Consider the following 26,861-nt stretch of genomic DNA (forward strand, 5'->3'; position numbering starts at 1 on the left):
AATTACGGGATTCTTTTAAAAAAAGGTTAATATTTATCAATGGACACTATATGGTACGCTGAATATGGCCGACAAATCAGTACTAGAGTGGAACAATCACCTACAGAAATTTTATTCTTATAGCATTCTAGAGCTTCTGATAAAATAGGAGGACCTAACAAAACAGTAGAAATTCATAAAAACTTTTTAACGATGCACAAAAACAAAACAAATCAAATTCTGATTTTCCATTATCAAATAAACAGGAGTCATTTCCTCCGGAATTCAGAAGAAACGAGTGGTACAGCTTTGGTGGGATCTCTGCCAACTTTCATAGTTAATGGCATAATATGTAAATGCCATTTAAAAAACTACAAAATTTTCAGTTAAGATTATTTAAGTTTAAAAAACTAAAAGCACACTTACATGAGAGACACAGGCCTTCTGCCATTTTCTCCTAGTAGAGTATCTTCATATAATTCTTCAATTTCCTCTCGCAATGAAACTTGAGGTTTTATCACAGGTGCTAAAATGGGGGGCAAAGGTGGAGGTGTAAGCGGCCTAGGTGGGCAGGCTATACAAATCATTCAAATAAATACAACAGTTAAACATCACTAATTCATAAACATTTTCACACAATACATACACATTACAATACAACAAAATGTAATGAGAGAAGAATATACAGATGCAGAGAAACTAAGCATTCAATTCATTTTGAAATGAAAAGATAGCCTGTTAAAGCTCATACAACCCTGCTCTTATTTACGATCACAACGTGTATCGTCATCAACGAACAGAAGGATAGAATTAATGGATTTTACTTTTTTTCCACAGCAGTCATTCTTATGGTTACAAGTTATGGTTTAGGTACAAAAGTGGCTTCAAGTCTACAGTAATAGACTAAGTAGTAAATAAAATAGGAATATATAAGTAAATACAAATGATTATACCAACTAGAAGAAAATTATGGAAGATTTATCATATCTAACTCTAACAAAACAGAATAAAACAGACAGCTACAAAGCTGTATGGTTTCATCTAATTATTATGAATCAACATCAAAACATGTTCACATACACAATAATTACTAATTATACTTCACTATATACATCGATAATAAAATTTAGTAAACAGGATTACAAACAAATTTATGACAGACCTGACAATATATTTGGCATAAGAAATTAATACCATATTTACTCACAGTTTCTCACATGCGTTTAGATGCAATGTTCGGGCTTGCAATAAATAAAGATACATCTCATGATAAAACCTGTAAGGTACATTCTAATTTTATAACAGTTATTTTTAAGCTAAAGCTCCTTTCCTGTCTCTTCTAACAATCCCTTACCAGAATGAGTTTTTAGAATCACGTTAAATGCAAATGAGAAGCAGAGAGTATTTAAGTCAAAGTTCACTGACTTCGAAAGAGAGAATTAGATTTCCTGAATAGTGGGCGTTTGCGTTTTGGCTACGTCTATCTAAGCTGTTACTACCGCTTTACATGTTCGGCCGTATTACAAGGCCTTGATAACCTCGCTAGCTAATTTAATATTTGGGGCCAACTAATTTAGACACTGTGTTAGCTTCAGCTAAATCTCTTTAGTTAGAGATTAGTTAAGTTCTTGCTTTTCACATTTTAAGCCCAAATGGAAGCTTTGTTGTACATCCTGAGAAAGGCACCGTCTGTCAACTTTATTTTGAGCAATTAAGGGCAATTAACCCTTCTTGAGTTTATGTTTCTATTTTTGGACTTATTCACTCAGTAGTTCACTAGATTTCTCAACACTTAGTTAATAGATAAAAGTGAGGATTCCCGCAAACCTCCTGAGTCATTCGAATATCAAAATGTCCAGCCCTGCCTGTGTGAATATAATATTAGCCATATGTACGATAAAGTACATCATGTGCAGTGCACAGTATACAAATTTTTGGTGGTGTGATGTTCGTCTAACCAATGTTATTACATGATAATTCTTTATGCTGAATACAATCATGTTTGATGTGCTTTTAAGGCAATATCTCATTGTTTTCCAACTATTCCTTAAGAGATAAAATTATTTTTAGGCCAGTGCATCACCTGAAATAGGCAAAAAGCACAGCTTGCTCTCATTATAGTAAGCCAAGATGTCTGTGTTATTCTTGTAGCTTGGGAGGTGTAACAACATTTTTCTTAAAAATGTTTTTGATATTCCAATGCTGGGCTACTGCAAAATATCATGTTTTCAACAATTCAGCATCATAAATTGGGTATCCCTGACAAACTTGTGGCAGCTGCAGGCAGAACTCCTTTTACTCCCTCTGGTGGGGAGAGGGAAATTTCATTATGAGTGTTACACAAGAGACAGTGTTTATAATTCGGATGAAGAAACAGGTCCGTGGTCTTTTCCTTGGCAGCAAAGATGTCATTTAGATATTTTTATTATAAAATGCTGTGACACAAGTGGCAAATTCTTAACCATCACTGCATGAGTGAAATATAATATATTAGAGGAATTAGTCTATAATTTGTATTAAAGTAATGTATTCTGTAGTCAGTTTGTATTTGATGTCATAAAATTGGTTATTATTAGACAAAAGAGCATGTTCAGATTAGATTTATAGCAGTTAGATTCTGCTATACAATCCTGTACTTGATTACATTCTCCTATCTTGCTTCATAAAATAGCTGCATTTGATAATTTCATTGGCTTTCTGTTAGAAGCACTGGAATCACGTTTACTCAATCAGGCCTATCTATTTTTACCAGAGACAGTTTTGGTGATGTATGTTCCCTTTACGAGAGAACAGATTAGTATAAGCAGATCATGGCTTAGCTCATTCTGATATAAAAGAGATCTGGACTTTCTGTTAAAAATATGTGTATATGTGCCAGTCCCAATATTTACTTTATGTCCCAATATTTACAATATTTTTTAATCCTATGGATTAAAAATTTGATCAAGGAAATCTGTAGTGAATTAGCTGCTTCACCTCAAAAAGTGCTAGTCGACAACCAAGGAGCAATTTTCTTAGCCAAGAAGCATGTTACTTCTGAAAGAAGTAAGCACATCGATATTAAATTTCATTTTCTGAGACCTAGTGAAAGAAAATGTGATTATATTTGATCATGTGCCATCCAGCGACAATCTTGCTGATCTCTTAACTAAGCAGACCTCGAAAAAACTTTTCTGTGACATGAACTATGCCAGGACTTGCATGTAAAAATGACCTCTTTTGAAGTTTATGACTGAACATAAACCATTATGATAGTGACTGTGTAGAGACTTGACTTAAAATTTCAGAAAGAAGCCTAGATACAATTTTTCTTAATTGTTTTCATTGTAAACATTGTGTTTCCTAGTATGACTTAATATGTGCTCATTTAATGATGTAATTCATAAGTAGAGGTTGATAGTGTTTATGCATGTAATAGCAGCTATATTGTTTTTCTGTAAATGTGTACAACCACAGCGTGATTAATTTTTGTGGAAGTATGTAAATACCTTGCAACTAGTGTGACTGGCAAGGGGGCGTGTTAAAAATATGCGTATATGTGCCAGTCCCAATATTTACTTTATGAAAATTGGCAAAAGTAGTTTTTGTTGTCATTCAGTCCCTATCTGGTGTGCATTGCTGTGGTTGCTTGTTTCCATGTAACCTAATATTCCCAATATATTTTTTATTGTTCAACCTGGACTATGTCGTTTCTTTAACCCACGAATAACTCAAACATTATCACATTATCAGCACAAAAAGCTCAAAAGGAAACACCATTATGATCAAGGATTGAAGATTGCACAGAAGCCTAACCACGTTGTGAATCTGAAGTGAGTGTATAACCATCCTTTGACGAAGTAAACAAAAGTATTTTTTGTGAATTTAGCTCTATAAATTTACTTGAAGAATGACATCTGAAGATTATAAAATGCCGAAACTAAACAGCGATAATTATCACACATGGTGTATCCGTTCACGTGCCGTGCTGGTGCAGAAGAGATGTTGGGAAGCAGTGGAACCCGGATATGGAATAGAAATGAACGAAGCGGAGAGCAAAAAAGCATGATGAAGCTCTTACCCTATTATTCCTCATAGTTGAAGATACATTTCTAGATGATATCGGAGATTGTATTAGAGCCAGAGACGCCTGGAACTGTTTGAAAGAAATACATACAAAATTCGGTCTGCTTCATGTACTGCAACTTATGAGAGAACTCTTTAACATAAATATGAAGCCAAATGAGTCCATCCAATCCTATCTAGCAAGATTAATGGACTTACACAGAAAATTAGCTAATGGTGGATATGCATTCACAGATAGAGAAGTGGCCCTAGTGATGCTATTGAGACTGCCTAGAAGTTATGAATCGCTCATCTTAAGTTTGGAAAAAGCTGAAGCAAATCTCAACTTTTGATCGTGAAACCAAGGCTACTTGTAGAAGAGAAACTTATAATTAGAAATGAGAGTTCAGCCAAAGTGTATCATGAAGAACAAGCTCTTCAGACTAAATATTTTGCCACCAACCAGAAGAAGCCTGCATTTGGAAAACCCATGAAGAAGTATGCAGCTAAAAGGCCAAATGAAGAAGGAACTAACAGAGGAAGAAGTACTAAATGCTTCAGGTGTGGCAGTGGGGGCACATATCTAAAAATTGTGAAGAGGGCAAATAACAGAACTAAAACAGTGCCAAAACTGCAGTTGACCTCAAGACAAACATTGCACTTCTGGCAAACGAAGAAAAATCAAGAAAAAGTAATCTGTGGATTTTAGACAGTGGAGCTACAGAACACATGACCTCTGATAAAAGAAAATTCTCAGACCTTAAGAAGTACACATCTGAAGTTGAAGTTGCTAATTCAGAAAGAATAAAGGTCACTGGAATTAGAAATATTTCATTTTCTGTTGGAGAAGAAGATGGAGGAAAAAACGGCACTATTGAAAATGTCCTGTATGTTCCAGAAGTAGGAGGAAATCTATTATCCATTGGTAGAATTGAAGAAAGAGGCTTAAAAGTAGAATTTGCTGAAGGAAAAGCCAAAGTGATTGGTAAGAATGGAGATACTCTTTTATCCGGCGAGAAAAAAGGAAGACTATACATAATCGAAGAAAAGATGGCAACTGCCTACGCTACGAAAACTGAAAGTGCCGACTTGCTGCATCGTAGACTTGGTCATCCACATTTTTGTACAACAAAAAGTATTGTCCCCATCGGCAGAAACCTGAAATCAACAGTATTAGTAAATGAACCTTGCCAAGTCTGTATTCAGGGAAAAATGAAAAGGAAGAAATTTCCAAAAGCCGCTAGTACAAAAGCTAAAGACATCCTAGAAGTTATACATTCAGATGTTGTTGGTAAAATTTCTCCCCCTTCTTTTGGAGGTTCAAATTATTTTGTGACTTTCACGGATGAATTTTCTCACTATACCACAGCCTTCCCTATGAAAGCCAAAAGTGAAGTACTAGAAAAATTTGAGAAGTACCGTTGCATGGTAGAAAATCTCCAAAACAGAAAAATCAAATTCTTGAAAAGTGACAATGGTGGGGAATACATAAGTGGAAAATTCGACAAGTACCTCGCTGCGCATGGGATCCAAAGACAACTAACTGTACACGACACACCTCAACAAAATGGTTTGGCAGAAAGACTGAACCAAACATTGATAAACACAACAAGATGTTTACTTATCAAGTCCGGAGCAGATCCCAGGTTTTGGGCTGAAGCAATGGCCACTGCAGCCTATCTCCACAACAAGCGCCCATCTATGGCAATTGATGGCGATATTCCAGAAGAAAGATGGGCAGGGTCTGGAAGCAAAACAGACCACCTCAGAGTTTTTGGATGCAGAGCCTGGAGTCATGTTCACTCACACTCAAGAGGAAGCAAACTTGATCCCAAAGCTACAGAATGTGTTTTTGTGGGATATCCTAAAAGCGTTAAAGGCTACAAATTGTATGACATGAAGAAGAAACATTTTTTGTCAGCAGAGATGTCATTTTTGAAGAAAATGTTTTCCCCTTAAAACTAAGCAAGTGTGACAATCCTGCAGAAGAAGCTACTCTTAAAACTGAAGACTTTGAATCAGAATATCCCTTGGACCTACCTGAAACAGAAGCTTGTGACTCATCTCTAGATCACATAACTTCTGAAGTAAATGACTTGGATGAAACCAAATGTCTAAATACAGATCCTATTGACCAAAATTTCGAAAGATGCCCAGACATAAAGCTTGGAAATACTTCAGATTACAAAGATGAAGGCCAATCAGTTACAGAGATACAAGACGTTGTCAACAACCTAGACCCTGAAGTCGAGGCAGCAGCCAGAAACCCTACCCATGGGAGTGAGAGAGGTGAAAAAAGAAAAACCAAAATTCCTAAACATTTCGAGATTTTTATCTGTACGATGCCCAAGAGATACAACAATCTGAAGAAAAGGATCCAGTAACTCTAAAAGATGTCCTGAAATCACCCGAAGCTGACATGTGGTTGAAAGCCATGGAGGAAGAAATTCAAAACCTCACTCAGGCTCAAACCTGAGAACTAACTACGAAACCACAAGGAGCTAAAGTAATACCATCCAGATGGTTGTTTCGTAAGAAAAAAAGTCGAGATTGAGAACCGAGCAAAGTTCAAAGCCAGATTGGTGGCAAAAGGCTATTTGCAAATACCCGGAGTGGAATTTCAAGACACCTTTTCACCAGTCATCAGACTTAAATCTATAAGGTTACTGCTTGCCGTAGCTGCAGAGAAAAACCTAGAGGTTCACCAAATGGATGTGACACCTGCATACCTTAATGGAATCCTAAAAGAGGACATATATATGGCACAGCCAGAAGGCTGCATTGAGAAAGGGAAAGAACATCTTGTCTGCCACCTGAAGAAAAGCATTTATGGTCTTCAACAATCAGGACGTGCAAGGAATACTTGCTTGAACGACTTCCTGATCCAGTATGGATTGAAAAGATCAAGTGCAGAACCTAGTATTTATTTTTGTCACGAGAAGAACATCATAATTGGAGTTTATGTTGATGACCTCATGATAGTTGGAAAAATGCCAGAAATAAATGAATTCAAGGGAAGCATTAAGAAAAGGTTCAGTGTCAAAGTCCTAGGTCCTGCAAGCCAGATCTTATCCATGCAAATATGCAAAGAAGAAAATGGATCATACACACTAGATCAAATCATTTATGTATCGGAAATCCTAGAAACGTTTAAAATGACTGAAGCAAAATGTGCATCCACGCCATTGGACCCCAGAATAAAATATAAGAAGGTAGATGAACAACAGTGGGAGGAAATCAAAGAAAACAACAAGGAAATCCCTTACAGACAAGCTATAGGAAGTTTCCTTTATCTGACCTGCGGTACTCGTTCAGACATGGCTTATTCTTCCACCTACATGAGCCAATTTAATGAAAACACACTGAAGAACACTGGAGAGGTGTGAAGCACATTCTAAGATACCTAAACGGAACACAACACAGAAAGTTGAGATTCCAGAAGACAGGTGAGCCACTTCAAGTCTACTCAGATGCTGACTGGGGAGGTGACAGAACTGACCGTAAATCTTACAGTGGTTATATAATGCTACTCGCAGGTGCTCCAATCTCATGGTCGAGCAAGAAGCAATCCACAACAGCATTATCGTCGATAGAAGCAGGGTTACAGCCAAAAACATCGCGGCAAAAACATCGCGGACGAAAACGTCGCGGAGAAAACAACGCAAGGCGAAAACGTCGTGCTACAAAACATCGTGGGAGAAAACATCGCAAAGAGAAAACATCGCAGTTCTAAAACATCGTGGTACAAAACATCGTCGTCGAAAATAAAGCGGTTCAAAAACTTCGCAATTTAAAAACATCGTCGTCCAAAATATCGTGGTAAAAAATAAACTATCTACAAATCATCGCTTGGCGATAACATCGCAGACATGCTTTTTTCATACATGCTTTTCGCAAACATGCGTTAATAACTGTAAATGGATATTCCCATAATGATTTGTGAGCGCAAAATGGAAAGAAGGATAATTTTTACTTTCACATTTTTTTATTAACTAATAAATTTCTTCTGAAAAAGTAAGAAGGAAACTTAAGCATAGCAAATTAATGCAACTTATAGCAATTAATAGAATTTTAAACCGACATAGTTAACTAACAAAGGCCATTAATAAATCATTTTTTTATAAAGTTTTTACTGGTAATTTTTCGTGAAAAGTATAATCCATAAGTTGCATTTAATTTTCTATGCTTAAGTTTCCTTCTTACTTTTTCAGAAAAAATTTATTAGTTAATAAAAAATGTGAAAGTAAAAATTATCCTTCTTTACATTTTGCGCTCACAAATCTTTATGGGAATATTCATTTACAGTTATTAAAGCATGTATGAAAAAGCATGTCTGCGATGTTATCGTCATGCGATGATTTGTAGATACTTTATTTTTTACCACGATATTTTCGACGACGATGTTTTTAAACTGCGAAGTTTTTGAACCGCTTTATTTTCGACGACGATGTTTTGTACCACGATGTTTTAGGACTGCGATGTTTTCTCTTTGCGATGATTTCTCCCACGATGTTTTCGCCTTGCGTTGTTTTCTCTGCGACGTTTTCGTCCGCGATGTTATCGGCGGACACCGAAGCGGAGTATGTGGCAATGTGTCACGCTGTCAAGGAAATCCTATGGATTAAAAATTTGATCAAGGAAATCTGTAGTGAATTAGCTGCTTCACCTCAAAAAGTGCTAGTCGACAACCAAGGAGCAATTTTCTTAGCCAAGAAGCATGTTACTTCTGAAAGAAGTAAGCACATCGATATTAAATTTCATTTTCTGAGACCTAGTGAAAGAAAATGTGATTATATTTGATCATGTGCCATCCAGCGACAATCTTGCTGATCTCTTAACTAAGCAGACCTCGAAAAAACTTTTCTGTGACATGAACTATGCCAGGACTTGCATGTAAAAATGACCTCTTTTGAAGTTTATGACTGAACATAAACCATTATGATAGTGACTGTGTAGAGACTTGACTTAAAATTTCAGAAAGAAGCCTAGATACAATTTTTCTTAATTGTTTTCATGTAAACATTGTGTTTCCTAGTATGACTTAATATGTGCTCATTTAATGATGTAATTCATAAGTAGAGGTTGATAGTGTTTATGCATATAATAGCAGCTATATTGTTTTTCTGTAAATGTGTACAACCACAGCGTGATTAATTTTTGTGGAAGTATGTAAATACCTTGCAACTAGTGTGACTGGCAAGGGGGCGTGTTAAAAATATGTGTATATGTGCCAGTCCCAATATTTACTTTATGAAAATTGGCAACAGTAGTTTTTGTTGTCATTCAGTCCCTATCTGGTGTGCATTGCTGTGGTTGTTTGTTCCCATGTAACCCAATATTCCCAATATATTTTTTATTGTTTAACCTGGACTATGTCGTTTCTTTAACCCACGAATAACTCAAACATGTACAGTGTACAGTGTTTCCACAAAGTTGCTGAACAACTTTAGCAGCTTATTGTTTGGGAATGGAACAACATAGGTACTGGGCACACTTTCACAAGCAATGTGCAAAGTTTTTGTCACAAGTGACCAATCTAGAGATACACACCACTAGTTTTATGCAAAATATCAGGCTGATATTCCAGCTCTGTCCACATGTGGTGCAACATGGTGTGATCAATGGTTGCAATTGCATCTCTGATTCTGGTCTTCAGTTTTGCAATGTTTGAGTAAACAATAACATACACCCACAGAAAAGAAGTCCAAAGGGATAATATCAGACAATGAGCAATGGAATGAATACCTTCCCAGTAAATCTTCGAATTATGGTAACTTGGCGAATTTTTGGCGACCAACCCTGCTACAGCAACCTGTTTTTTTTTTTGGACGCCATTTTGTTTTCACGAAGTAAAGGCTTTTTTTTTTTTTTTTTTTTTTTTTTTTCCCTCTCAACATTTTTTCCAACAATCTGCTAGCCGAATAACGTTTATGCTAGAACTTTTATGCAACAAAAGTGCTTAATCATGATGAAGATTAGGTGCGAAATTGTTTCTAATTGCTTATTTGCTAAAATCACGATCGGAATTTTCTGGAAAGTAGTGCTACAAACGTGCACAGAAATTTGTTTTTACAAGGCAAATTTATATATGAAAGATGCAAATAATTTTTTTCATAAATTAGAAAAATTTGCACGAAAATGCAGGAAAATTTTGTGAATCTTTGAAGTCGGTAAAAAGGACTGGAACTGTGTACTTCTCAGATTATTGCTAAAGTCCTAGTTAGTAACCTTTATCCCCTTACCAAAATGTCGCCAAACTACCTGTTACCATATTCCAAAGATTAGCCTCCTTCCCTCTTGATCTATCTGTTGGAAAATGTTCTGTCTAGAAAACTATGAACATACAATGCCGAATGTTGTGTCATGCCATCCTGCTAAAAAAATGGCCTCTGGCTGATAGTCCTCCAGCTGTGAGCAAATATAGTTAATTAAACATTTGCAGAAATCATTTTATGAAGCGCATTATTAACTTACATGTTGTGAATATGTATACAAACAAATTCATATGCAATAAATACTTCGAAAATAAAAGGGAAACTTACGATAAGAAGGCTTTTGTGGAGCTGGCCTTTGAGGAAGTATAGGAGCTGAATCTTCAGTCGATTGCAAGAACTGAACAGCAGAGTTAGAAGCAAAAGGCTGTATTAAAAATTTGGCAGGTAACTTCAAATAATGAGGTTTCACTGGCTTTGGTGGAGGAGGCCCAAGCTCCTCAAGCGTCGGAAGCTCTTTTCTGCGGAACTTACAATTACTCTTGCATACATAATTATCAGAGTTTATTAAATTACAACAAGAAGGTCCCATGTCCTTTTTTGGTAGCATAACACTATGTGAATTACACATATTCATAACTTCCATTTGGTTCTGCATATTTGTATGCATTTGAGAAGCCCTAGGCTTTGGTATCGGCGGAATACTTTTTTTATTATCAACAGGAGAAATTTTGTCATCTTCTTTATTCTGAGCACCATTAGTGAACATGAAAGAGGCAATAGTTTCAGCAAATGCTTTCGATTTTGCCTGTGATTTCGGCATTTCCTGACCATTATTTAAATTCAAACACCGTTCATTTTCGTTAACATCTCCGATCTCATTGACATCAGAAGCTTCCGTATTTACATTCAGAGATGAATTAGTCCTACCCTGTTGTAGTAAGTGAGAAGGCTTAGGGCCAATGACTGGTTTTAAGTTGCATTTATTTGAGTTTCTGTCATTGAAACCATTGACTTCCTTGTGCGATTCCCCGTTAACTGTGTCTACTTTTTTTGCAGGAAATGGTAATACTTTAGCAATCGTTCGAGAATGCAATATGGATTCACTAGAATGTTTTTCTTTTAAAGTCACAAGGTTCTCTTCAGATTCAGAAGTTCGTTTCCATGGTCTGTTAGATAACCTCGTCCCAGGTGGCATCATCCCCATTAACGGCTTGTTCTTTTCTGAAAAGATAGCTCTTAGAGCTTGGACTTTACCTGGTGAATCATCTGCCATGATTCAGAAAGTTTCCTGCGAATAAAATAAAGGTAATATATTATAAGTGTTTTTTTACAAATATTGTAGAAATTTGACAAAAACTTTAATAAAAATAAAAAATAAAAATAAAACTTTCAAAAAGGTTCAGGTTTTGTCAGACTCTTTTAAAATTTACAATGGTTTATCGTTAGAAATGATCAACAGAGATGATAATAAAAATAATGAAAACATTTTAGATCAATGTGAAAATGTTCTATAGCCTCTGTGTATTTGAAAAATAAAAAAATATGGGTACTATTCCGTTTTGAGGACCGTAAAAAATTGCAGCGAAAATTTATTCGCAAAAGCGCCAAATCTAGCAACCGCGCGAACAACAAGTGGCTGAATTGACCAAAAAAATATCTGAACTCTCTACAAGTCTTCATGCTTCACGGAGATACAATCGATCGAATCAGGGCCCACGTAATAAATTTCGTGCTCGAAGCAGGAGTCGATCTCGTCACAATACTCGAACGCAGTACAAAGAACCCACAAGTGGCATATGTTTTTATCATATGAATTTTGGCGCTCAAGCTCGCAAGTGTGCCCCTCCATGCACTTTTGAACAAGCGGGAAACTAAATAGGCGGTCTTCTGCTGGCCAACAGAATGTCCGCCACATCGACAGAATAGTACTGGCTGATCATTCAACTCAGTTATGTTTTCTAGTAGATGCTGGAGCTGACATATCAGTGCTCCCGAGAACTAAAACAAATGCTCACCAACTTAATAAACTTGTACTGTATGCAGCCAATGGTACCCAAATTGCAACCTACGGCACCAAACTATTGACACTTGATTTAAACTTGCGCCGGACTTTCAACTGGCCTTTTATTATTGCAAATGTAACTCCAATTATTGGTGTCGACTTCTTGACACATTTCCACCTTCTAGTATATGTCAAGAATAATTGCTTAATTGATGCTACAACTCAGCTGACATCACAGGGCCAAGCTTCTCACATATCGAACGTACCTACCAACATAAGTGTTGTATCGGGCAGCACACGGTTTCATCGGTTATTAGCAGAATTCCCTGACATTTTAAACCCATCCAAATCAGGGCAGATACTCATCAGCCAGAAGTGTATCATCACATTGAAACACATGGCCCACCTGTATTTTCCAAGCCTCGTCGTCTTTCTCCAGAGATGCTAAAAGCTGCTCGAAAAGAATTTGAATTCATGCTAGCACAGGGAACCATTCGCCCATCTAAAAGTCCATGGGCCAGTCCACTTCACATGGTTAAAAAGTCTAATGGTGACTGGCGGCCTTGTGGAGATTATCGTCGACTTAATGCCGTCACAGTCCCTGACAGATATCCAGTCCCACATATCCAAGACTGTACCCATCTTTTTCAGGGAACAAATATATTTTCTACCCTCGATCTTGCCAGAGCATATCATCAGATCCCAGTGCATGCTGAAGATGTGCTGAAGATGCTGAAGAAGACCGCAGTGACTACACCATTTGGTCTCTTTGAGTACTTATATATGCCATTTGGCCTTCGCAATGCTGGCCAAACATTTCAGCGTTTCATACACCAAGTACTGTCTGGCCTCGATTTCTGCATCCCATATTTTGATGATATCCTGGTTGCATCTACAGATGTGGAAGAACATTTTCAACATCTGCGTCAGATTTTCACTCGCCTTAAAGATCATGGATTAAAACGAAATCCATCCAAATGTGTACTTGGTCAACCCTCAGTTTCCTTTCTTGGATGTCTTATCACCCAGAATAGAGTCAAACCTTTACCGGAAAGAGTCAAAGCTATTAAGGACCTACCTCAGCCCAAAACCATCTCTGAACTGAAGCGTTTTCTAGCAATGTTAAATTTCTACCGACGCTTTCTGCCAAATGCCGCAAAAACACAAGCCTGCCTACATGAGTTTCTGAAGAATAGCAAAAAAAACGATCAACGAGCTGTCCCTTGGACTGAATCTGCATCTGCAGCATTCGTGCAATGCAAACACGATCTGGCAAATGCAGCCACACCAAAGAATCTCTAAAGAGAAGAAGTATAGGTTCCCCGGGGCAAATGTGGCTCCGTCAGACCGAAGAGACACATTATGTATATCTCTGAAGCTTACTTTAAAGGGGCAAACCATTCCAAAGCTATCCACCCTCCGTACCTCACTGCGCATGTGCGAAATAACATCAGGAGGCAACAAAGCAGCATCAAAGAATGCAGCATGCCGGCGGCCATGTTAGCAATCTTTTACCACGTTGTTCGAAAACGTTCTTTGTTGTTGTAGTCAGAGGTACTTGGTTTTAGCTATGTGAAATTCTTTTAAAGACTTTTTAAATGTAATGCTGTAAGTGAAATGGTTTTGGCTATTGGGTGAAAACTTTGCTCTTGGTTTTCACAATGGTCATTCCAAATAATTGTCTAAACGTTTTCATGGTAATTTGTTTTTAAAGTTGTTGTCGGATAATTATAATGTATTTCAGTGTTTTCAATTTATTTAGGGGTGCCTTTAATTGTCTTTAAATATTTTTTTCTGTTTCAGTTAGTTATTGCAAATTTTGCTTTTAAAATTTCACTGTAAAATTTTTAACTATGGATCCATAAAAATTTATTACGTTTTGTATGGCATGTGTTTTGCCCCTTTTTAAATTTACAGAAGAAAAGAATTAAGAAATTTATTTCATTTAAATTTTGTCTTCGTACGGCTTGCTGTTTAAATTGAAAGTAAAAATTGGACAGGATTTCTATAATTCGCCCCAAAATTCCAACTAACATCCTTTTGCTCATAAAACTCCAGAAATGTATGAAAATAAAACATTTTGATTTATTTCAAAGTAAAAAATTTACTATCTCCTCGAACTGCGCTGTTTAAATTTCACCCTGCGCTGGTGTTTCACTGCATAGCCGTGGCTCTTTGATACAGCGGCGCAGAGGCGAAACAGGTTTACATTGCGTCTATGGAAGCTTTCATTCTTCTCCTTAGAGATTCTTTGGCCACACTTTCTTATCACTCACCTAGTGATCAGCTCTCTATAATGGTAGATGCATCTGACACGGCCATAGGAGCAGTGCTTCAAGCCCATACCACTAAAGGACTTTCCCCAATGGCATTCTTCTCCAGAAAACTTACTACTGCAGAAAGGAAATACAGCACATATGACAGGGAGCTACTTGCTGTGTACTGTGCTGTTAAATACTTCCGGCACAACTTGGAAGGATACGACTTCATCATTTTCACCGATCATCGACCATTAACCTTCGCGTTTAGAAAAAAACTCTGACTCATGTTCTCCTCGTCAGCTTCGACATCTGGATTTCATCGCCCAGTTTAGTACAGATATCAGATTATGTCTCTGGTACTGATAATTGTGTCGCTGATGCCTTGTCTCGGGTAAACAATATCAACCTCACTACCCCAGATTTCTCTGAAATTGCAAAAGCTCAATTGCATGATGAGGAACTCAAGAACCTAATCTCAAATCCACAAACCTCCCTTCAGTTACAACCGCTGCACATTGATCCAACGCTTAAAATTTACTGTGACATAGAGAACAATAGAATACGTCCCTATATTCCTGTCAATTTTAGACGTGAAGTGTTTGCACAATGCCTTGCACAATTTGGCACATCATGGAATCCGTGCCACTAAAATGCTGATCGCAGACAGATTTGTCTGGCCAGCAATGAATCAAGACATCACAGAATGGACTCGTTCATGTATTAGATGTCAACGGTGTAAAGTATCCCGTCACACTCACAGCCCCATTCAACAATTTAACTTTCCAGCAAGACGCTTTGATCATGTGCACTTAGACTTGGTTGGCCCATTGCCTCCTTCAAATAGTTACACTTACCTCCTCACTTGTATTGATCGGTACACAAGATGGCCTGAAGCCATTCCTATTGAAAATATATCCGCTGAAATTGTAGTTCGAGCATTCATCTCCCAGTGGCTTTCAAGATTTGGCATGCCTACCACCATCACTACTGACCAAGGCCGACAATTTCAATGTCACTTGTTTGCATCCCTCACCTCTCTTCTTGGCATTCGCCATATTCGCACAACACCATACCATCCATCTGGAAATGGGATGGTGGAACGCTTTCACCGATCTCTCAAACAAGGTCTGAAGTGCCACAGTAGCACACACTGGACAGAAGCCTTACCCCTAGTCTTGCTTGGTCTTCGCATAGCATTCAAAGAAGACATTGATAGCACTTGTGCTGAAATGTTATATGGTGCAACCCTCCGTCTGCCAGGTGAATTCTTTCACCCAGAATCTACTCCAGTTATCGACCCTCCAACATTCCTTCAACGTTTACGTGAGACCATGAGCAATATCTCGCCAACCCCAGCATCTTCGCATAACCAGCCAAGTTATTTTGTACATCCTGCGCTTGAGACATCTTCGCACGTATTCGTGCGCAACGATGCAATTAAGCCAACTTTAACACCTTAATATGATAGTCCATTCAAAGTTGTCAAACGAACACCGAAACATTTCACCATTATCTGCAATGGCAAACAATCAGTGATTGGAATCGATCGTCTCAAACCAGCATTTCTAATGCAAAATCCAACAACTTCCTCATCAACATCACTCCCGGAAGAAAGCTTACATCCCGTTAAAGAGCAACCTAAAACTACCAGATCTGGAAGAAAGGTTAAATTTAACCCAAAGTACTTATAACGTACCGATGGTATTTTGGGGGGGGGTACTGTGGCGTTCCGACAGATACTTCAACTTCTATTCATGAGATGGCGCCACGTGTAAAATCCAGTTCTTAATCGGAGCAGCAAAGCGACGTCATTACTCACTCAGACTTCTCGTCAGACAACTGTACGCGACGGTAGCATGAACTGTGTTCCGAGCTCTGCGTTGATCTCTGCAATGTAATTTAAATTGTAATTTAGTACTTAATATATTCTTTTGTTATAGGAGATTGTCTACTCTTATTTTCTTTAATTATATCATGCATTAAGCACACGACCACCAAAAAACTATGCTTTAGCGATAAGTCGGTAGCGAAATAGCGATGCACGCATCCATTCAGTTATGTTTAGCAAATTTTATATAAATTATAATAATGATCTGAAATATGTAGTTATTTACTCTTATACTTCCATTCAGTCATGTTTAGCCTTTTTATATAAATTATAATAATAAAAAAGTATTATATGAAATTAGCCTTTCATCTAAATTAAAACATCAGTCTTAAATAGTTATTTACTAGTATTATACTTCCTTTCTTGCGTTAGGGTTGCCACAATTATTTTTGGCAGCACTGGCATCAACAATAGTTTGGCGATTTTTTCACCGAATAGTACCAAAATATGTAATTACACTGGTGTGCAAAAATTAAGGACGAAGTTGAAAAATTAGCATATCAGCTGAACGAAGAGGCAGAGCGGACAGAAAGACCAATCAGGAGATTAAGTAAGGTGATGTACGGTAGCACATGCGCAGATATGCAGGTAGACGTAATGGGGGAGTGTCTGAGTAGTATAAAGCATGTTGTCGGTGTAAGATCAGTATTTCTGGCAAAGAGATTGCAGGCCGTATAGCAGTTAAAATCACACCGAGTTGCTGCCTCAGCGAGAAATGGCGAATAATCAATCTGTTAGACGACATCTGGATGCTTTTACCCGAGGTCGAATCATTGGGAAATTGGAGGAAGGCCGCAGTGTGACAAGTGTGGCTGCAGAGTTCGGAATTGCTCACAGCATCGTTTCACGACTTTGGAGACAATTTCAAACTACAGGAACAGTTATCCGGGGGTTTAGTAGTGGTCGTCCACGAGGAGCCACACCCGCAGATGACCGGTATATTGCCTTACAGGCCGAGAAAGCGTTCTCTGTGGTGCCGGGAACACCGGAATCGGAGAGACAATGAATGGGGACGAGTACTCTTTACAGATGAGAGCAGATTCAGTCTGAGTAGCGATTCTCATCGCATACTCATCTGGAGAGAGCGGGGAAGCCGCAATCATCCCTCGAACATCATTGAAAGGGACAGGTATGGAGGTGGCGGTGTTCTCGTTTGGGGAGGCATTATGCTTGGTAGTCGTACAGACCATCACATCTTCGACGCAGGTTCAGTCAACGGGACCCGTTATTGTAACGAGATTCTTCTTCCATACGTGCGTCTTTTAGAGGCGCTATGGGTCCGCAGTTCCTTTTCATGGACGACAATGCACCATGTCATCGCACAGTAGCTACCGAACAGCTCTTAGAGAGTGAGGATATTGAACGTATGGATTGGCCGGCACGATCACCGGATCTCAATCCCATCCAGCATGTATGGGATTTTCTAGGCAGACGCTTGGCAGCTCGTACCTTACCACCAGTAACGATTCCGGAGCTTCGATTGGCGCTGCAAGACGAATGGGCAGCAATGCCTCAACAACTCATTGACACCCTCATTCTCAGCATGGGCAGACGCTGTGAAACCTGCCTAGCAGTCAGGGGAGATCATATCCCCCATTAAAGACCGGATGTTTCTTGCTGGACACCCATCACAGGGATGTTTCGGCCTTCAGTCGCATTGCGCTCCATGCTACTTTTTCAATAAAGCTTCTTTTTATCCCTCTGATTTCTCTTTTAGTAAGTGTTGCTTACATTACTCATGTCCTTACGTATTGGGGATCTTACGGTATTAAATGTGTTGATTTGGAAAGCTTTTGTACAAAGTTATATTGGAAAAACCGTCTCGTCCTTAATTTTTGCACACCAGTGTATATAAAAATACTGAATGTTTTTATTTAGTTATATCATGAATTAAACGCATTTTTGTTGAAATTCATCTCATTCAAAAGTTTAAAAAAGAATCTTAAGAACAGCACCAATTGCTTTTCACCAGTATAGCTCATTAATCCATAACTTCATAACAGACAGATTCAGTTTGAAAGTTAAGTACCTTACATTTTGCCAAATGACATAGATTCGAATCAGAAGTGAAACAACATAAAATCGTGTTTCAAGGCTAATTCTTTTGACTGCTCCTTCTGTGCTAAAAATTTCACTTGGATTCAAGAAACACATAATTTTTATCATACTATTAAATCAAAGGTAAATGGCAAAATTTACAAATATTATTATACTTCATAACGGTTACAGTGAAGTTCTGAATGTTTGATTACATAATACAAAAGAATTGCACTACAAATTGGCATGAAAATTCAATTCTTCCTAACAGAACCATTCGAACTGCGATTTTTTCTTCAGCATAAATTAAATATTACCGTATGTACACCATAACTAATTAAGTATGAAAGTGAAATAGAGAGGTTTTAAGTATACCTAGTAACGACATAAAAATATCCTTTTTTTTTCCTATACAATAGAGTGCTTAATTTTTCCAAAGATGCGATTTTCATAACATACGCCCACAGTCTCAATGATGTAAAAGATATATATGGAAAATTTCATTATTGGACACTATTTAGTGGTTGCACACAGTGATCACTTTTACCTCAAACTAGTGAAATTTCCAATACTGAAGAGCTTTGTACTAATTGTTTTTTCACGTATTCATTAATAGCAACAGCAATGAGCCTTAGCCACGATGTTTAAAAAATTTTCATATCTCCAGCAAAGAAAATCTTAAGAGTAACACTTTGAAAATCCTCATCATTTGGTCCTGCATTGGGATAGTAAACTGTTGATGTCAATTGCCCATGGGAGTGTCAAAACGTTGAAAGGCAGAGTTTCAGTGGTAGCGATTGTCAGAGATTTTGAGCATTTGCTTGGAGTATCTGTTACCCTGAAAGCCCGATAAGCAGATAGCTGAAGCATTGACTATGTGGCAATATCATCGGTACCTCTTTTGACATTACAGCATTTAATATAGGACTGATCCAAGAGGTATGTAACAAAACTGAAGGGGAATTCGAACGAACATTGGCTGTGGTTGGCTTGCTGTCATCACACCCATGAACCAATATTGAAAGGAGTGTTTACGGAGTGTTGTGGCATACCATCAATGGTTCTGACATCCAGATTTTTCGGAAGTCCCTGGGCTTCTCTTGATAAGAAGTAATATACGACAATGCTGGATGAAGAAAGTCCCGTTCAAGGCTTCCTAGAAGGATAACGAGTGAAAATCGTTAACTACGTCCAAAATGTCCTAAAAGATGGAAGTCATCCAAGGGAAGACTACAAAGAGTTATTATAGCTAGCTCTCACTCCTATACTTAGGAGATTGATCTCAATATGGCTTCAGTTTCAGGATCCCAGGGGCTCTTCATCAAGGTGGATGGCAAAGGCAATATATGCACTTAAAATTGTCTTAACTAAACAGTTGAATATTTCTCAATGAGATTTGAAAGGAATGAAAGGGGTTGCACATTTTATCAGCCTCTTATATGTTCACTGTTGGCACGAGGCAAAATCAATGGGTTCCGAAGAATGATTTGGATACGCCTCAGCTGACCTCTCGAAGAAGTCATGCGAATGCTTTTAACATGGTCAATGATACCGCAGAAAGAAGACTTTTTCTTTCTTTCCACCGACAGCGAAGCAGCCGATCTACTGAAGCAGTTAGCATATCATTCAGATAGCCCCGCTGACGAAATTAACTTGGTCCTCTTTGGTGCATATTGTGCTCAAGACGAGTGCTGGAAACCGGGCAAACGAATGCTGGGCGAGTCAATGGTGCAGTGATAGAAGAAGGATGCACTGCGAGTAAGGAGAACAATTTCAGTTTCACATTTACAGATAGAGATAGATAAGGAACTGCTCTGATAAAAAAAAGTTTAACGAGTCTGTCAGGCACGAACAAAAAAACTCTCGTTGAGGGTAGTCGAGCAGCACAGAAACGTTTTTGGCAAGCAAACAAAAGAAGGGATTGCATCGCTTCAAGGTGATTAATATAATACATATTTTGTCTATCATACTAATTATTAATTTTAATGCCTAATTCTAATTCTAGTCCACTTTTTCCTATCTCTGTCTAGTTCTAATAATATTTTAAGTCTGTGATTTCTAGATTTCCCAATAAAAGCAATTAACACTGAAAAATCGTATTTTTTGCCTATTTTTACAAAACTGACCAAAATGTGCAATCTCTAAATATTATCCAATCTTCTTGAAATTTGGCATATACATCTTTCACATCACTGAGACTCTGGGAGTAAGCAAAGTCTGCCAAATTTTACATTTTATTTTTTGCCCTACAAAATGAAACATCTAACTGCACAGGTTTAATAACTGAGCCGTAATTATGGCATTTATATAAATAAATTCTTTAATTTTCCTTCAAAATTAAGTTATTAGCAATTAGTAAGCAAAGTCCTTGCTTTTGAACTTTCGGTACCAAACCTTCACAGTGCCATATGATACAACATTAGTACCTTAAAACTATACACAGGATTTGATGACATTCTGTAGCTGACGTTTTACAACAGTATAAGGTATTTCTCCTGCCTTCCTAGCATACCTTTGTGGTGTGGTGGTCTGCACGCTCGGCGCGTATTCCAGAGGCCCGTGGTTCGATTCCCAGCGAAGGCGTTGCTCATTTTTCATCTTTCCTGCTTCCAAAAATACCTAATGTCTCTACAACAGAACTGGAAGTAAATGACAGTTCTAATCTGGTAGCGCAATAGCTCCATTTCAGATATACCTTGTACTTAAGGCTAATGATACATTTTTACAAATTTCACAGCACAGTGTTCTAAGCAAGTCTCTTTTTTTCAAATGCCAAAAATCGTTTTACAAAATATGATTAAAAACGCCAACGCGAACTGTTGGCGCAGACGCTATTTGCAGTGGCGGGAAACTTTCGTTAAAACTCGATATTTAGCTATCAGTATAGTTGAAATACAAAGCGTAACTTATACAAATGTCTTGTAAGTCACGCTGAAGTTTTGATCCCCGAGGTACCGAAGTGATCACGCTGAAGATCACGTTATATGTTTTAACAAATATTTATTAAGCGAAATTTAACATTTAAAAAAAATTTTTTATTTTTTTTATTTTATTTTATTTTATTTATTTATTTATTTGTGTTCAAAACTAATTTCTAACCCGTCAGTTGTTTTTAAGTTATGCATTCCATCCACATGGAGTTGAGTTTGAGTTTACTCTATAGGGTGAAGAGAAAACACAGCAATATGCATGGCTTGCAAAAACATAACATGAATATAAACACTAAATTTTGATTATTTGATGCTTTGGATACATACACATGAGAACTATAAGCTAGTTAAAGCAACTTTTAGAAAAATGTTTATACTTTCAAATATATTCATGCTTTCATGGTTATGACTGTTTTTTATAGGATACTTATTCATTCATCATACACATGAAACAAACATTTGCAATTTTGTCCATTTTAGTACAAGAAGTATTTTATGACATCTATTCATCTGTAACAATTTGCCTGGAACTTCCGGTAAACTATAACAGAACTGATGGCAAATAGTAAATATAAAAACGAATAAAAAAAGGTAATTATTATTACTTGGTACAGTGATAATTAATGAATAGTATCAAGTGGTTTATAGTTAAGATAAAATTATTTGTCCAATCAAACACAAAAATCAGTCTTCATCAGAACTGCAGTTAACACCAGACAAATGAAGATTGTTTCTTCTTATACACTTAACCTATGCCCACATTTTGCAAATTAAGCACTGTACCCATTCTTTTTCATTAGATTTGCTGTAGGGATCTCTGCAAGTTAAGCACAACCACTTTTCTTTTTTAGAATCTGTATACTAGTTCAGAATCCTCTTCTTTCTCCGTTTCATACTTTTTCTTCATCAAAACATGAATATTTTGGATTTTTTTTCAACGTTTCTCTTTCTTTCCCCCTCCCCCCGTTTCTTATTTATTATCGCTCTTTTTCCAATGCTTCAGTTTTCGGGTGCATCAGTTAGAGCGGCAGGTTTAATCTTGTGTCGCCTCTGTCAGATTCTTTCCAAGATGAAGCCTTAAGGATAGGTCTAATGTTTGAGGTTGAAAAATCAATTTATCTATTTTGGGAAAAAAACTAGATAGAATAAAGCAATTTTAGCTACATGAGTTTAAAGAAGCAATTTTAACTACATGAATCAAGATGTCAAGGCAAGTTGATAAATCAAGATCGCAAAGCAAGTTATAACGTGTTACAACTCGCCACGAGATTCTGCTACGACTTGCAATCCAAGGTTGGCCGATCGTATGGTTTCAGACACTTTTATGAATTTATAAAAAATACTGCGATTAGTAAGACAATTAAAGCTGCATAAGATAAAATAAACACAGGTAAAGCACAGATAAAATAAAGAGGCAAAATGATTTTTAACCATATAGTCTGTTACCTATATTCCCTATTAAATTATGTACAGGTTTTGCTACACTTCATTTAAACTTCTTTCCTCGAATTATTCTTACTTAATTGACCTGTACCTAAAGCCAAACTGATAATGACAGAAAAATATTTTAATTTGAAATTAAGTATAACGATCAATTTTTGTCGTCGGGAGTCAACCTTTTTTAGTCCAAAGGGGCTTTGTCCCTGAAGGACTATTGTTTTTGTTTTGCGATTTTGCGTTGAATCACTCTAAATGTCCGTTGCACTTTTCAAACTGCTGCCACCAAATGTTAGAGTTTTACATTATATTTGAAGAAATTAAATAATGAAAAATCTGCATAAATGTGTCTATATTTCTCGCATTGTGATAAAACAACGGCACATAGAGCCATCGAATTTTGAAAGAATCCTCCTACATGTGGCATGTGGAAGACCAAATTTGAAATTTGGAATATGTTTTAATATCGATTTCATATTTTTTAAAACTTTAAAGAATTTTTGAGTAATAAACTCAACGATTTAAAAGCGAGCGATGGCAACATTCTACGGCGGGGGAAAAAAACCTTATCTTCAGTGGGCGCGGAACTGTGTATCGGAAATTCTTAAGATATGCTCATTTTAAAATTATTTTGCGACACTGCTACTGAACTGAATTCATGGTTTAAGTGCAAAGAACATATTTAATAAATAAAGGTAACACAAAAAAAAAAAATTTTTTTTTTTTTTTTTAAACGCCCCTTTGGACGAAATTTAAAATCTGAAACCTTTCAGATTTTTTGGGGGAGGGGGCTTGTTTTTCCCCCAAAACGAGTATTAAAGCTTTCTAATCCGAGAATATAAGTAGGAACCGGGAGACCGCATTCAAAGTTATTTTGTTATTTGCCCAAAATTATTATTATTACTATTAATCTGACATTGCTTAAACATGAATGTTTTTTAATCATTTAAAACACTTCTATAATTGAAAATATACGTCTACGACCAACGATTGCAAAAATGACGGACTAAGAACTTTATAGCCTGTTAATGGGGGGGGGCTAAGAATACACTTTTGGGACTGCTGACTGCTTTAAAAATAGGATGCACAACCAGTCCCATATACAAAATTTCAATGCTCTCTAGCAAATAGTTTTTTTATTTATGAGAGATACATACGTGCGTACAGACATCAGGAAAAAATCCCTTTTGAACCCATTTTACAATCCATTTTCGAATTAAAGAATCATTTATTCTGTCCGTACGGACAGACGTTATGTAAAAAAATAGTCAAAATAGATATTTCCGTTGAAATCCGATAACCAAAAATTTTTCGCGATTACAATACTTCCTTTTCTTCGTACAAGGAAATAAAAAGAACAGTTAACTTACCTTAAATCAAAATTTAGGAAATATAATTTTCCCCCGTTACTAGCTAAGATGGAGCACGTGCACAGAATTTCTCACTACCCGTTTCAGCGATGCACAGAGTGTGCTCATGAATAGGGCCCGTCATAAGATTCACATTTAATAAAAATTCTAATAAGAAATTATGAAACTACCGCGTAATTCGTGTGTTACTACTTACCCCTGTTATAACTAGCCCCTAGCTCACCTACATATGTAATTTTCCGCTTGCATTACCTAAAATCGACACTGAAATCAGGATTATTTAATGGTAGTTCTAAAATTCATAGCGAAGTTGTAACCTATCTAAGAACTTTAGTTAAGAACTTTAGTTAGAACTTAAGTTGTAACCTATCTAAGAACAGTTAACTTACCTTAAATCAAAATTTAGGAAATATAATTTTCCCCCGTTACTAGCTAAGATGGAGCACGTGCACAGAATTTCTCACTACCCGTTTCAGCGATGCACAGAGTGTGCTCATGAATAGGGCCGGTCATAAGATTCACATTTAATAAAAATTCTAATAAGAAATTATGAAACTACCGCGTAATTCGTGTGTTACTACTTACCCCTGTTATAACTAGCCCCTAGCTCACCTACATATGTAATTTTCCGCTTGCATTACCTAAAATCGACACTGAAATCAGGATTATTTAATGGTAGTTATAAAATTCATAGCGAAGTTGTAACCTATCTAAGAACTTTTATATTTTCCTCAAATGCTACTATTTCCCGCTACGCTAATTTGTTCCCGCTGTGCCCACATGTGAAATTTGCATTACTATCTGATAAAACGCATTAATATTCTTTTTCAGCCCGCATGTATGGCCACCGAGTGTTTAAGACCTATTAAATATTGATTTCTTCGGTCTGGTTTAGATTCTCAGTAGAGTGACCTAGTTACACAAAATTTTCACAACTTTCCTTACGTATAATATGTTCCATACAACAATGGTTTCACAATCAGACTGCATCAGGGCTTCATGCCCACGATCTGAAAACAACTGACGGGCCAGAATATATTTTTTCTTTCTCTTTTACAAAATGAAAATTTTATTAACATGTAGGGTTTATATTTATTTTAACTAACATTTATTTTAAGTTTAAACTATCTTTCCTGTCAAGCCTAACTTTCCCCTGGAACTGCCAATGCCAGAGTAGGTAAATTTTAGTAGAACGCGCAAGGATTCAAATTATCAGCGGAAGTATTCTGAGTTAAATAGAAAGGCAACGAGTTCGAGGTGTGCTGTTCTTACTTCACGAGCGCGGAGGTAGTTAGCCAGAAATTGAAGAACCCCGCGTTTCGGCCTGTGTGCTTGCCTGGAAGAATTGTTAATCGTTCAAGTGATCTTCAAGTTTGCTGAATTAGCAGCGGTATTGTAAAACGCGGTGAGGTTAGTTACTTTTAGAGAGCCTCGTATTTAGAGTCTTGTCATTAGTTTCTTTTCAGGTTATTATTTTTATTTTACCGCCGAGTTGGCGTAGTTTGTGAGCGTCAAGAGCACGCACTTGTAATTTATTACGTTGAATAAAAAGGGACTTAAACCCTTAGCAAGACTCTGTCATTTATCCAGTTTCAACAGTCACCTCTTGGTTGCGTGCAAGTTGGAGGCGCGCAACGCTACAAACAAAACAAAAAACAATAAAAATAAATCTTAAATTTCGCTTACTAAACATTTATTAAAACATAAACAATAATGATAATAACAATATAAAAAACTCAAAAATTTACATTTATTTTCTATCCGTAGATTAAAGTTAGGCACCTGTAAGAGATTTTTGTTAACTTTGTAATTCAAGTATATTGGTAGCTAAACATTAAATTAAACAATGAATTAAACATTATTCTTTGACTGACATTTCTTCAAATAATTCTAACATGTTTAATTAATCATTAAATACATTACTTTGATCTAAACTAAAAATGAACAAATTAATAAAACTTTCTAAGTCTTCAGAGAGTATTTACCAAGTTGGACAAAATTTGTGAATAAATAATGACAACCTACTTCTTTTCTCTTATTTCGAGTCTTTTAACATTAGAGAGAAATTACTAGAAATTTTCTTCATCACGGATTATAGATGCTCTTCGGTCTGTTCACATATAAATGCATTTCCAAACAAAACGATTATTCTTAGTACAAAAATTCGTAAATGAGCTTATTTTGACAAGTACGAATAAAATTTAATCAAATCCTTATCTTCAAATTTTTGACTAAGATTTATATCACGCTATAAATTAATTCATTACATTTATGGATTTTCTGTCACGTTATTCATGTTCGTTTTCAATGGAAATGAAAATAATGTAAATTCGGACTTTGAATAACTAAAATCTTGAAATCTTTGCAACAAATAAATAATTGAAAAGTGTTCTCAGGCCGCATAAAATTGTTTCGAGGGCCAGTTTGCGGCCACAGGTTCCCTTTCCTAAACAGGTTCCAAGATATAATAGGTTTCTAAGGCAGGGAGCGCTGAATTTTCTGATAATTAGCTACAATAATAAGCAGCTCAGAAATCTGTTGCATATAGCTCTTAAAATCTTATGCAATTTTTAAAAACTAAAATTTGATATCTTTCTGCTTTGACAAAAGATTAGTTATTATTTACAATCTCAGTGCAGTTATTCTTCCTATAACCTGATATATAGGTTCCTAGAAAATGCCGTATTGTACGAAACCG

General features: G+C 36.7%; 1 protein-coding gene across 7 annotated transcripts in view; it reads right to left on the minus strand.

The window, feature by feature from the left end:
* LOC118185025 (uncharacterized) overlaps positions 1–26,861 on the minus strand; it is a 221,106-nt gene that overhangs the window by 50,204 nt on the left and 144,041 nt on the right. For 6 of the 7 annotated variants that reach the window (XR_015043065.1, XR_015043064.1, XM_085823919.1 and 3 more), the window contains 2 exons: positions 10,566–11,526; positions 406–553 (listed from right to left, as the gene is read on the minus strand). Coding sequence is in view for 5 of the 7 variants with exons in the window: in XM_085823919.1 (XP_085680045.1) it covers positions 406–553; positions 10,566–11,511 (1,094 nt within the window). In the remaining 2 variants the exon portion in view is untranslated. The remainder of the gene's footprint in view (positions 1–405; positions 554–10,565; positions 11,527–26,861) is intronic. The other variant, XM_085823921.1, reaches the window with a different exon arrangement.

This window comes from Stegodyphus dumicola, chromosome 9, assembly GCF_044657685.1.
Source record: "Stegodyphus dumicola isolate Sdum_Otavi_A_Nest chromosome 9, ASM4465768v1".
NCBI lineage: Eukaryota > Metazoa > Arthropoda > Arachnida > Araneae > Eresidae > Stegodyphus > Stegodyphus dumicola.